Consider the following 13,847-nt stretch of genomic DNA (forward strand, 5'->3'; position numbering starts at 1 on the left):
ATAGGCGAAACAATCAGTTGACAAGAATTGCTTAAACTCATCGATGCTACGATGCCCTACAATATCCTGACGAATATAAATGACGCCCGGGACACTCAAATAGAAATCACAGACTGGGACACCGGGACACAAATGACGACGGGGACACAGGGAATATAAATGACGACCCGGACACAGGGACACAACTACAACGGGGACGCCGGGGGGCACAGGGGGATATATAAATGACGACGGCAACAAAGGAAATGGTCGATTAGCAATTACCATCAACAAAGCTCAAGGGCAATCAATAGAATCATGAGGTATAGATCTGAATACAGTTTGTTTTCCCATGGACCATTATGCGTTGCATGTTCAAGAGTCGGTAAACCTGACAATCTATTTATATGCACAGACGATGGGACAGCAAAGAATGTTGTATATTCGCAAGTTTTACGTAGTTAAAAACATATATATATATATATATATATATATATATATATATATATATATATATATATATATATACATATATATATATATATATATATATATATATATATATATATATATACATATATATATCTATATTTACAGGTGGGACATAGGGACACAACTACAATGGCGCGTAACTAATATGGCGCGTAACGACTTACGCGCGCAGGGGGGCTTGGGGGGCGCGAAGCGCCCCCCCAACAGCTAGTATATATATATATATATATGAGGTTCAAAAACAAAAGGGTGTATCTTGAATTTTAATAACTGTACAAGAAAGCCAAAATAAGGCTTTTAAGTTTAGATTTTTTTTTTACAGGAATTTATTGTCGATGATATAAGTGAGATAAAATATTTAATAGTTTCATTTCCCAGCTAAATAATGTAACTTCCTTTTTGTAATAATGCATACAATTGTTTTAAGGTAGACTTTAAGATGAAGTCTACCTTAAAACAAATAAAGTCAATACACAAATAGGTAATAAACAGGGGCGTCATTTGGAGGAGCAAGGGGGAAGGCAGTCACCTTATCTCACTCGTCTCCTGTCAAATGATTATGCCTCTGAGGAAAAAAACAATGAACAGAGGTTCATAATAGAATTATTTCATACTTTCGCGCTCATTTCATTCATTTTCGCTCTTGGTATACCTCATTTTTTATGCATTTTTTAGTTTTGGGCATCATGTCTCTGGAGCATATCCATTACCTTTAAGATGGGGTTTTCCAAGGAAGGCACGAAAATATCACAGTTGGTTTTTAAGCATGATATAGATGGCGTATAAATCACATGATTAGCTAAGTAATAGCCACTGGTAGACTTGACCAACACGGCTCCATTTATGTTCAGATCATCAACTAATTGGATACTAAACACTTTGGAGTTCTTTATGATATTCTCCTCAGGTACACTTTCAAGAAGATTTTCAACTATTTTCATGAAGCCACCTTTGATGGTGTTGCAATATTCACCCTCGCATTCTTTATATTCTCCCCATGCTTTGGAACAAAGTTCTTCCATTGAAAAACATGCATTATCTATGATCTGATACCTGAAAAATATATGTTCATAAAAGAAGAGAGCAAAAAAAAAATTAATACAAATAAATCAACCCGACAGACTTGCCGTTTTGGCAAATGCAAATATAATATTTAAAGATCTGGAAGGTGAAAGAAAGATATAAGGGCCACAGTGGCATCAATTGGAAAGGGACAGGAGGCATTTGCTCCTTAGATTTTCTGTCTTCCCCTTGATTTCATAAAACACATTTTTGGAGCCAATTTTCTTGGCTCCAAAAAAAAGAGAAAGAAATCCAAAAAAAGACAATGTGACCCTCCCTAAGTTCTGGAAATTCATTTTGCCCCCATCCCCCTAATATTTCGTGAATTTGCTCCACTAGAGGGTTTATTGTTTTGTTATCGAAGCTCAAAATTCATATGCTTCCTTTACCCTCATTTTTTAAAAAAAAATTAGTCAAATAAGGACCCCAATTCCTAACTTATTATAATTCGTAACAATTGTAGGAAATAAAAATGAATTGAATTACATAGTTTTTTTTGTGAAAGTCAAGGACGGATATGGATAAAGAAACCTTATTGCTCGAAATCAATTCGAAAATTGCTTAAAAAAGAATACGGTTTTTTTACAACTAAAAATTACATTCAAAATGCATTCAAATGTTCTTGCCTAACTGAATTACGATTCCAAAATGATCAACAAAATACGTTCACTGGATTATTTTGTAGAATTTTTAATATTATTCTTTGGAAACATTTTATTCATTTCGAAATTAGCCTTTAGCCATTTTTTATGTTAAATTTAAGAAATATATTAACTGAAAGAAAAATCAGCATAAACAATCAAAAGGAACATAAATTATTCCGTACATGAGGGAGGCTGCCCCACCCTTGGCCTTCACTCTTTACGCCAAAGTTTGACTGCTTGTCCCAATTCCTGAAAAAGACTGCTCAAACACAAGGGCCGTAAAATTCAAATCAGAGATATTTTTGAACAGCTTTGAAATTTTAGCGTAAAGAGCGAGGGATGAAAAAAGGGTGGTCTCCTTTATATACTTAATAATTTCTGCAAGTTTTGAGTTTTAAAGTTGTTCCTTGCTAAGTTGAAAAAACTTGTTGTTTTGATTTAATGTCTGATCGTTTCTGAAATAATACCGAAAAATCTGCCCCCCCCCGCCATGGAAAACTCCATACCCACAAAAATTCCTCGATTGAAATCTCCTCCTGTGTAAAATCCTCCCCGGAAAACGCCCCTGTACAATTCCACCCTCGCTGAAAATTCCCCCGAAGCGTTTCTTCGGAAAGTTCCGCCTGGAAAATTGTCTTTAGCCTACTTTCATTTGTTTTTCATTTTATTAATCGTTTTTCAAATCATATCGGAAATCCTTCCTCCGTGGACACTTTTTGACAGAAACCCCCCTCTCCCAATGGAAAGTGTATCCCACAGAACATTACCCCATGGAGAATTTCTCCCGTGGAAAATCCCCCCAGGAAAAAATCTCCCTGGAAATTACGTCTCCACTGAAAATTTCCCACAGATAATTCCCCCAAAACATTTCCGACATGTAAAATTAAGTCGCCAAAGAAAAAGTAAGACAATTAAAAAGAATTTCGTATAGGATCTCTGGCATAATATCCCTGTGTAAAATTTTCCCTGGAAAGTTTACCTCTAGAAACTTTCCTCCCTACGAAAAACCCTCCCTGTAGAAAATCCCCCCACGGAGAATCCTCCCCCCTAACAATATTTGCATACTTCCCAGTGACAGATACTACATGTCAAAAAACTTGAAAATTTCATAACTTAAGCCCCCTCCCTTGGGGCTGTTAGGAGTCATTTTATTACCAAAGGCATAATTTAGGACCTTTCAATTATGCTGAACCATATGATTATCTAAAATTTTGATTGGATGACATTGGAAAAAAGGGGGTGTGGGAGGACAGCTAATTTTAGAGGGATGATAGAACTTCTAGTTTCCGTTTCGAATGAGCTTCTTCCCGATCTCCTAGGACCATTGATTCGATACAATAACCCCTGGAGAAAAAAAAGCATCCGTGATCATCCTTACAGCAAAAAATAAAAAATTCTACATTTTTGCACATTGGAGCTTGAAACCTCTGAAATAAAGTTGATTGCATGATTTTATTAAGATTCCTTGACTTTTTGGGGGCATCTTCCCCCTTCCCTAAAATCAGTCAGATTTTCTGAGTATCGTAGCTTCTAACGGATAGCATTGAAATTAAAGAATTGCACGTATTTGGAACCAGCATAAAAACAAATCCTTTTTATGTATCTATTGTTATCAAAATTATGTTGTTTAGCAAACAAATCGCTACACAAATGATTCTTCCACTACCCGACCAAATAATATGTGATGATTCCGAATCCGAAAAGTTTGTTGCTCTAGCTCTTTCATAAATTTGAGGTTTTTGAGGTTGGCTTTGAAGCTGAGGCAAAACATGTTGATTGAGTAAGTACCATCAAATGTGATTAGATATGTCATTTCTACGCTATTTTTTTGCTGATCAACATGACACTAAATGTTTAAAGTCAAAAGAATTGTTTGGGGCTTAAAGCTTTGAGATAGAGTGAGGTAGGGGAAGAGGTTCAGCCAGCAGGTGTCTCTGGCATTTGCATATTTGCGCCTTGGTAACAACCAAGACTGGGTCCAAGTAAAGTCCAGTATGCCTGGAACCTTAGTCTTCTGAAAGTGAGTAAGAATCAAGATGGGAAGTTGGAAAGTTGGAATGCATATTTGGTAACAATAAAAAAATATTCTGTCAAAGAGCTTCCCTTAACTGAGACGACACAATAGTTCCAAATAAGAGATCAATACACTCAGATATAATGCAACACAGAGAGAGATCAATTACGTAATGCAGATAAAAATCCCAGTAACACAGAGATTCATCGGATAGTGGCAAAGCTATTCAAAATTTGGTCTTCTTCGCTACTATCGTCTTCAAAGTTTCCGGCACCAAATGTTTCGCAGTTATTACAGCTTGTTCCTTTACAATTGCCACAAGCCCAGATTCATTTTAAGCCATGCTTCTTGCAAATCATCGCAGCGTCAAACACTCGCTCTTGCAATTACAGTGAAACACTGAGAGAAGGGAAGGCGGTGCCGGTGATCTATCTGAATACAGAAGTCTTATTTCTCCTTTCCGCACAATCCAGCCAAAATCCAAAGGATCCAGTCGACACTCAACTTTTTTCCACGCTTATATTTGGAAGTATGCTCGAAGCGAATGATACTTGAAAACATCGCCTGTTGATGGGAGTGTTTTTGCATCTACATACTTCCCAAAACTTGCAACTTTTTCGAGGAATGTTCTGTAGCGAACCTGGTCAAGACTTGTTTCATTTTCTGCAGCCTTAAATAAAATAAGCATGGCCTTCTCTCTAGCTTTTTTAATATCGTCTTTTGTAGAAGCTGAATCTGGGGACAGTCCGGCAATATTCTGAAAGTCATTCTTCTTTTTCGCGTGGTTCAGCTGTGCAGATTTTCCTATGCTATGAATTCGCGAAGTCGAATGGCATCCGAAAAAGGCGTGGAGGAAAAGCATTTGGTCGCAAAGAGTGTTACCAAGTTTCAATTTAGCTACCAATATATCCCACAGACAGCCTCAAGATTTCTGACTTTGACTCGGAATGGAAAAATAGTCGGTGTACAGTCTCACTTCGTCTTGTACAGTAAAAGGAATAGTAAGTCCGTATATTCTCCTGTTAAGACAGTGGATTGGCGTTCTGCCGACTCGACCGCAGTCATCACAATCAGCAGGTCAGCATCGACTGGCAACTGGTACACTTTACATTCTGTATCAATAAGGTAGCCGGACAGCATGCTGATGATTACCTGCTTTTTTTGCGCTGCTAAGGAAATCTCCTTTTTTTTTTACTAAACAAGGCATCTGGAGCTGAATGCCGATCTTAGGACAGCCTTTAGACCTGCTCCTCCTCTCATACTTTTTCGGTGAGAATCTGCTGAACAGCATTTGATGCATATATCAGCTCCAAGATTTACAGCAAACCAGAAGCTTGGATCAGATGTCCAATGGCAGCAAAGAAGATCATTCTAGCGTGAAACTGACACAATAGTAAAAGTATGCTTTTCAAAGGACTTCCTGTTGATTCAGCCTCTATGATATTCGATGCTTTCCAGTAAAGTGGTTGATCGAATGTCAGAACCGGTACGATGCCATATTTCTCACACCATATTTCTCACCATATTTCACTTCACGAAACGAAGAGTAGTATAATTACAGGTAGGATCATTCGGGCTGGGATCAATCATCGGCATAAAGATCACCGAAGCCTTTCCAGGGTAAACCGATGGTTCATTGAAGGAAAAAATAGTATGTAGTGAATCACCGTGAAACTCACTGATCATGTTGACCAAATCAAGAACTGTTAACTGTTCGTCATCATTCACTTTAAAGAGCCACATCACCTCTTCAAATACTTTTGAGTCAGGTTTAATTTCCTACCTCTCTTCTTTCGAGTCTGTCAGTCGGATTTCCCGCATGTTTCAAAGGGAGGTTCTTGCCAGATGCAGGGTTGCGGTAACATGTTTTACACAGGGTTACGGTGTACAACATCTGCTGCATACAGGTCCAAATTTGCTGCTGGAATTTGGCCGTGAACTTTCTCAGACCAGTGATCATTTCACTTTTGTCTCACCGAACTCTGTTGTGCGGTCGCGAAAACTGTTTTCTTCTTGTGAGTCGTCTCAAAAACCACTCTGCTCAAACAAAATAAATAATCGGTTTTGAAATCGAATTATTCTATCAGGCGACTTGAACTCCTCCTCTGGGACTCATTTTCCTTGACTAAGAATCGCAAGTGCTTGTCAATGGTCTTTGCATTTGTGTAAGAAGATTTCGGCAAGATTTGTGAAAACAATCCCCCACAACAGCCGTCACATCAGTCCGTTTTCGTTTTTTACTTGATTCATCTATGCTTCTCGCTCCTACTTCAGTCACAACAGCTTTCTCGTCTGCTTAAATTATTTTCTTTCATACAGATTAAACAAATCATCACTCTAGACTAGAATTGCTCAACTGAAAATTGAAAAACTTGAATTAAAATTGGTTGGAAGAATCATCAGAGAAAAGGGGAGAATATTAACCAATCAAAGAAAATATTAAGTATTTGACACGCAAAATCTTATTCTGCCCCGGGACAATCGCAGTTTTAGATAGAATTGAATTCTTGTGCCTCAAATCTACTTCTGCATTTGCCACAAATCTTTACTAGTATCACTTAGAAAGTAGTATTTTCAGACAAATAATCAGAGACGCGAAAATCCTTCGAAACTCGTGGAAGATGACGAATTTCAAAAAAAAAGTACCAAAATTGGGGTACTTTCATGTACCCCAAATTTGCCTCAGAGACTACCTTACCCTCTCCATTCTCAATCCAAGTTGCTGTTATTTTCTGATCTATGCAAGGATATTAAATCAAAACCCTAGACTACTTCCTAAATTCGGAATTGTCTTTTCAGGACGGCATACTTTACGTTAAAAAAATTCACCCTCCACATCAACCTAAAGGAAACTCCAATTTGCGGAAGAGCTAAAGCGGCAAACTTTTCGGATTTGGAATCAGCACATATTTTTTAGTGGGTAGTGAGAGAATCATTTGTGTAGAAACTTGTTTGAGGTCAAACCACATTTTTACTTGATTATTTAGGCCGAGTCGCTCCTTACTTACAGTTCGTTACCACGAAATGTTTGATCATTACTTACAAAGTAATCTTTTTGATATTTGGAATGTTTGACAGCGCTAGTAAAAAATGAAGGCAATACTATTTTCTTTATTAGATTTCCTGAAGGTTCACCTTCATACCTATTCTAAATACGGGCACTTTATATGCATCAATTAGATGTAGATGCGTCAGTATTCAAACTAACAAGGTATATTTTCTATGAAGGTCACTATAATAACAACAATGGAAATTAATTTTTTACCCGCCATTTTACAGAAGCGGGGTAAAAGAAAATACAATCGAAGTACATAAAAATCATCAAAAATATAAATCATCACAGACACAAAACCATCAAAAAGAATCAAAAGACACAAAAACGCGAGAAAATGAATCAAATAAATCAGAAAAGGTGGATAAGGTGGCAAAACAAACCAAGTCATAACGGTACATCCGAATTAATAAAAAAAAGATACAACTAATACTGGCATCAAAATACATTAAGTGGTCACAAAAAAAAAACCTAGCCATAGTGGAATAAGGAAAAGCTTACAATCCAAGGGATCAGACCCTACAACACCACTAAACACTAGATTATTTACATTTATCTACATTGAGAGATAGCCCTATATTTCGAAAAGAACGGGCCTTTAACAGGATAGAAGGCGAAGGGCCACACTGAGAACGGCTAATGAGAAGCGAACCACCTGCATAATCTCAATATGGTAAATCCGAAAAACATGTCAAGTATGTACTTTGAATTTCAGATTATACACTAGCAATCCATGCATTTAGTTTTACCTAATGTTCCATTGTAAGAGAGCTTCTCTGTCATCCAGATTATTATCACATGACTCCAAGTAGTTTTGCTTCTTTTCTTCTAAGTATTCCAATACGCTGCTTGGAATTATACCGTTGCCATGACTCCTAGAAAAACTGCAACATTCCTCAAGCCAGGAGTTTACAACTTCCTTTACCTCACTTACCAAGGTCTCAGAAATCTCTCTGCCACCCTCGCGCAAGAATAAACCTATAATTAGAAGTAAAATGAACAGAAGTGTATGAACAGAAATAAAGAATATAAATGAATAGAAATGTAAGCGAATAAAGTAAGACAAAGCATAAACGAACAGAAATAAAGCAACCAAATAAAAAAAAACTCATCCAAGAATAAGCTTAAAAAAACGATCTTGCTTCTATTATGGTACTATATATTTACTACATTAGGGAAGCTCTCTTTACTCCTATCCTCTTCTTAGATTTTGTTAAGAATTGCAAAATCAGATTACATTTAGGTAATCTCCGATTTTCGCATAGCCCTCCCTGCATATTTGTGCTTTTGTTTAGTGTCAGAATGGTACATCTCCAATTAAATATTGGAATACATTGACATATCTATAACAAAAACTTCACATTTCCACAATTTTATATTGCTGAGGAGGGGAAGACAATATACATCTGACAATGCTTACAACCAAAGGCTTACACACTAAGTAGTGTGCCCCAGAACATAACTACTTATTCAATGCTACAAGCATAAATGTAGCTGCAGCCTGGTCTTTTGCTTTTCTTATGCATCCATGTGTCTAGTATACACCATTTAACATAACACGCAATCTCTTCCTCTCATGATAGGAAAAATAACTTGCGTACGCAAAAGAAACCCTTAGGCTGGTGCTCTGCCCATTACCTAGTAATCCCAAAAGCTCTAGATTTCTAGACTATACAGAAACGATTCCTTTGCGGACATGTTGCATGGAGACAGCTTGTTTTTCGGCAAAGCAGAGGGCATGGCATATTTCAGCACAAATATGCCATTGATATATATATATATATACTAGCTGTTGGGGTGGCGCTTCGCGCCACCCCAACACCTAGTTGGTGTTGGGGGGGGCCCCCCCAAGCCCCCCCCCCCCGCGCGCGTAAGTCGTTACGCGCCATAATAGTTACGCGCCATTGTAGTTGTGTCCCTATGTCCCACCTGTGAATATAGATAGATATATATATATATATATATATATATATATATATATATATATATATATATATATATATATATATATATATATATATATATATATATGGTTTTAACTACGTAAAACTTGCGAATATACAACATTCTTTGCTGTCCCATTGTCTTTGCATATAAATAGATTGTCAGGTTTACCGACTCTTGAACATGCAACATATAATGGTCCATGGGAAAACAATCTGTATTCAGATCTATACCTCATGATTCTAATGATTGCCCTTGAGCTTTGTTGATGGTGATTGCTAATCGACCATTCCCTGAGTCGCCATCGTCATTTATATATCCCCCTGTGCACCCCGGCGTCCCCTTTGTAGTTATGTCCCTGTGTCCCGGTCGTCATTTATATTCCCTGTGTCCCGGTCGTCATTTGTGTCCCGGTGTCCCAGTCTCTGATTTCTCTTTGAGTGTCCCGGGCGTCATTTATATTCCTTGTGTCCCGGTGTCCCGGTCGTCATTTATATCCCCCTGTGCTCCCCGGCGTCCCCGTTGTAGTTGTGTCATTTATATTCCCTGTGTCCCAGTCGTCATCCCGGTATACATTCGTTTTTGAATTGGTATATGATGAAATAAATTTTTAATTTTTTCCCTTTTTTTCCTTTTAGTTTTTTTTTTTATTGGTTTTGACCTTTTTTTAGGTTTTTTAGTTTTTTTCTTTTTTCTTTTTAATTTTTTTGAAGTTTTTATCTTTTTAGTTTTTTTATTTTTATTTATATTTTTTTAGTTTTCTTTTTCTCCTTTATTTTTCAGTTTTTTTCCTTTTTTTAGTTTTTTTTTTCTTTTTAGTTCTTTTAGTTTTTACCTTTTTTAGTTTTTTTTAGTTTTTTAGATGAAAATTTTTTTAGTTTTATTCCTTTTTTTCTTTTCAGTTTTTTATTGGTTTTTACCTTTTTTTTTAGCTTTTTTAGTTTTTTTTCGTTTTTTCTTTTTACTTTTTTTTAGTTTTTATCTTTTTTTTTTTTTTTTATTCTTAATTTTTTTTTATTAGTTTTTAGTTTTTTTTGTAGTTTTTGCCTTTTTTAGTTTTTTCAGTTTTTTTTTTAGTTTTTAGATTTTTACCTTTTTTAGCCTAACCAGGATTTGAACCTGGGACCTTCATTCTCCGTTCTGACACCCTCTCTCACCGAGTGACTACTCCAGCATGTTCATTTTGGTGTTTTAAATGGTATATTATTAACCAAATTAATGTGTTTTACAATATACTAAGCATCGTCATAACAAAAATGACGACAACTAATTTCAAGACGTCAGTCAACACAGAAATTAAGTTCTGAAATTAAGTCATGAAATTAGTTGCCGTCATTTTTGCTTTGACGGTGACGTCATTCAAGTTATATAAGACATATGTTCACGTAGAAATCTATTAATGTTTAAGTTTACAATGACTGATGAAGATGCTCAAAGAGTCTATGCCAAAAAACTTGCTGCTGATAGAGAAAGTCAGAAAAGAAAGCGTGCCGAGGAACTATCAGCAGCAAGTTTTTTGGCATAGACTCTTTGAGCATCTTCATCAGTCATTGTAAACTTAAACATTAATAGATTTCTACGTGAACATATGTCTTATATAACTTGAATGACGTCATCGTCAAAGCAAAAATGACGACAACTAATTTCATGACGTCAGCCGACACAGAAACATGACGTCACCTGACAACTAATTTCATGACGTCAGCCGACACAGAAACATGACGTCACCTGATCCACAGATCCACAGACAGACAACTTACTTTTATATATATAGATATATATATATATATATATATATATATATATATATATATATATATATATATATATATATATATATATATATATATATATATATCAAGACAAATTAGAGGTATACATACCTAGAGGTATGCTACTATAAGAGAACTACTTATTCAATGCTACAAGCATAAAGGCAGCTCCAGCCTGGTCTTTTGCTTCTCTTATAAATCCATGTCTCTAGTATACACCATTTAACATAACACGCAATCCCTTCCTCTCATGATAAGAAAATAACCTACGTACGCAAAAGAACTGTCCCTTTCCTAGGGATTCCAATATTTTGCGATTTAATTCTAATTTTTCATATTTTTCCTAAAATTTACTTCTTGCTTTTTTTATTGGTCACTCTTCTCCTGTTTCCAAAGCAAAGAAATCCTATGTAATTTGATGAAAACAAGTAAGTTAGAGCCCAGAAGCTTGAATCCAACTTGTGCGAAACTTTTATGAACGGGAATTCAACATTTAGAACAATCATGTAATTATTTAATGAGCATTATTTGTTACATTTCAGTACATATTTCACTATTAAATTAAAAATATAAGGAAAGTACAATTTCCCTCTTACCTTCTCCATCGTATGTCCTAATTTCCTCTTCAATAAGGTTTTTTCCTTTTGCGAATTTCCACAAAGAATTATCCGTCGATCCATGTATCCATTGAGCCCCAAAGTCAAAAACAGCCTCACTTGAGTTGTCAACAAAAGTTTGGACTCTTCCACCGACCCGATTGTCACCTGAAAAATACCATTTAATTATGGAATTATATGGTATTTTACCATATTTATACGAAACATTATTTACAACAATTTGGTAGAGCCCCGTATTCACAAGAAAAGGCTCCCAGTCATTCCGTTTTTTGCTGTTATGGGTACACCTCATTTCTCCACTCTAGAGCAAATTTTCTTCACATACATCTGCGCCGACAAAACTATGAATACTATGAACAAACCATAAGCCATAAGCAAAATTCCGGACTTTAAATGCTTACGAACAAATCTTTTCACAAAATCTACGAAAGTTTCAAGATTTTACTCATATAAATCTATTTGAAATGGGTAATGTATGTAAGGGGGGATTTTGCTCCTCTTGGAGAACGTAGAAAATATTTAGGGAGAAATAGATTGAGTGATAGTCCTTAAAGTTGCCTTATGTGTGGAGAGATGGATGAGTCTTTGCATCATTTTTTAGGGGATTGTAGGGAGTTGAGGGAATGGCGCTTGGAAATATTTGGTAGGGAGGTCGGGGGAGAGATTGGATTTTGGAAATTTTGAGAAGTAGGTGTTACTTAAGCATAAAATAGAATGGAAAGTTCGTCCCGGTAGGTATGAGGTATCGTGATAATTTTCTTAAATAATTAGTTGTAGTGTCTTTTCAGTCTATGTTTTGTTGCTGTATTTTTTCGCTTGTTTTGTGTATGTCACCATTGCCCAATTGGGCTTTCGTGTGAATAAATCTATCTATCGATTTATCTATCTATAAAAGGAAAAATATCACGATGCTTCCTAAATTTTTACTATGTTTATCTATACCCATGAAAAACAAGCTGCACTGTAAGAGAAAATCACAATTTTCAATCCTAGAGAACAAAAATCCTCTCAAAATGATCTTGACACTCTATCAAACTGAATCAAATAGTTCGTGGTAACGAAATGTAGCAATGAGCGACCCGGCTCAATGGTAACCGGAACTCTAAAAAATGGATACCAATGATATCAATAGATACGTCAAAACAATCGCATGCTTATTATGAGTTTAGATGTACAAGTTTTATCAAGTTTAGTCCTACTCATCGAAAGTTACGAGCATGAGAAAATTTGCCTTATTTTCGAAAAGAGGATGAAACACCCCCTAAAAGTCACAGAATCTTAATGAAAATCACACCATCAGATTCAGTATATCAGAGAACCCTACTGTAGAGGTTCTAGCTCCTATCTGCGAAAATGTTAAATTTTGTATTTTTGCCAGAAAAAAGATCACGGATGCGTGTTTATTTATTTATTTTTTTTCCAGTGTGAGAGGATCTTTCCATGGAGGAATTGATCGTGAGGGAAGAGAATTTTCATGAAGGTGGCGCTGGATTTTCCAGCATTATTTAAAAAAATGTGAAATTAAATAAAAAAACAAGTTTTTTCAAATGAAAGTAAGGAGCAATATTAAAACATAAAACGAAGAGAAAATATTGCGTGTATGAGGGGGTTTGTCCCCTCCTCAATACCTCGCTCTTTACCCAAAATTATTTTTAGTAATTTCAAAAGAGCTATTTATTCTAATTAAACGGCTTTTGTGAATCAGGGGTCATTCTTAAAGAATTGGAACACAATTCCAACTTCAGTGTAAAGAGTGTGGTATTGACGAGGGGAAGAACCCCCTTAAAGATATACGAAAATAAACAATAAAGATATACGAAAATACACAATAAAGATATACGAAAATAGAAGTTCGTTACGTAAGTTAATTCGTCAGTTACTTATATTTATTACTAATAAAAAGTTTCGTAAATAAAATTAAAAGTTCGAATGTTTTCTTTAAGTAACCAAAGAAATTTGATCAAAACTTTCGATCAAAACTTTATCCGATCAAAACTTTGAGAAAGCCGCTTAGCCAAAAAAAAAGAAAATTAATATGCAGATTTTGTTTTAATTGTTTATTTATGGTGAGCCAAAATCAAAACCTGCATTAATTCAAAAATGTTCAGAAATTAAACAAAAAAGTTCGTTTTAACTAAAAGTAAGGAGCGACATAAAAACTTAAAACCAACAGAAGTTATTCCGTATATGAAATACAGAATATACGGAATAGTTTCTGTTCGTTTTAGGTTAGCGTCAACACCCTGCTCTTTACACTAAAGTTTGACTCTT

General features: G+C 35.7%; 1 protein-coding gene across 5 annotated transcripts in view; it reads right to left on the reverse strand.

Moving 5' to 3' along the window:
- The window catches only part of LOC136033871 (spermine oxidase-like), a 445,682-nt gene that overhangs the window by 29,528 nt on the left and 402,307 nt on the right, over positions 1 to 13,847 (reverse strand). For all 5 annotated transcript variants that reach the window (XM_065714844.1, XM_065714842.1, XM_065714845.1 and 2 more), the window contains 3 exons: positions 11,556 to 11,723; positions 7,993 to 8,221; positions 1,182 to 1,524 (listed from right to left, as the gene is read on the reverse strand). In XM_065714844.1, the coding sequence (XP_065570916.1) occupies positions 1,182 to 1,524; positions 7,993 to 8,221; positions 11,556 to 11,723 (740 nt within the window). The remainder of the gene's footprint in view (positions 1 to 1,181; positions 1,525 to 7,992; positions 8,222 to 11,555; positions 11,724 to 13,847) is intronic.

This window comes from Artemia franciscana, chromosome 12 (genome assembly GCF_032884065.1).
Source record: "Artemia franciscana chromosome 12, ASM3288406v1, whole genome shotgun sequence".
Lineage (NCBI taxonomy): Eukaryota > Metazoa > Arthropoda > Branchiopoda > Anostraca > Artemiidae > Artemia > Artemia franciscana.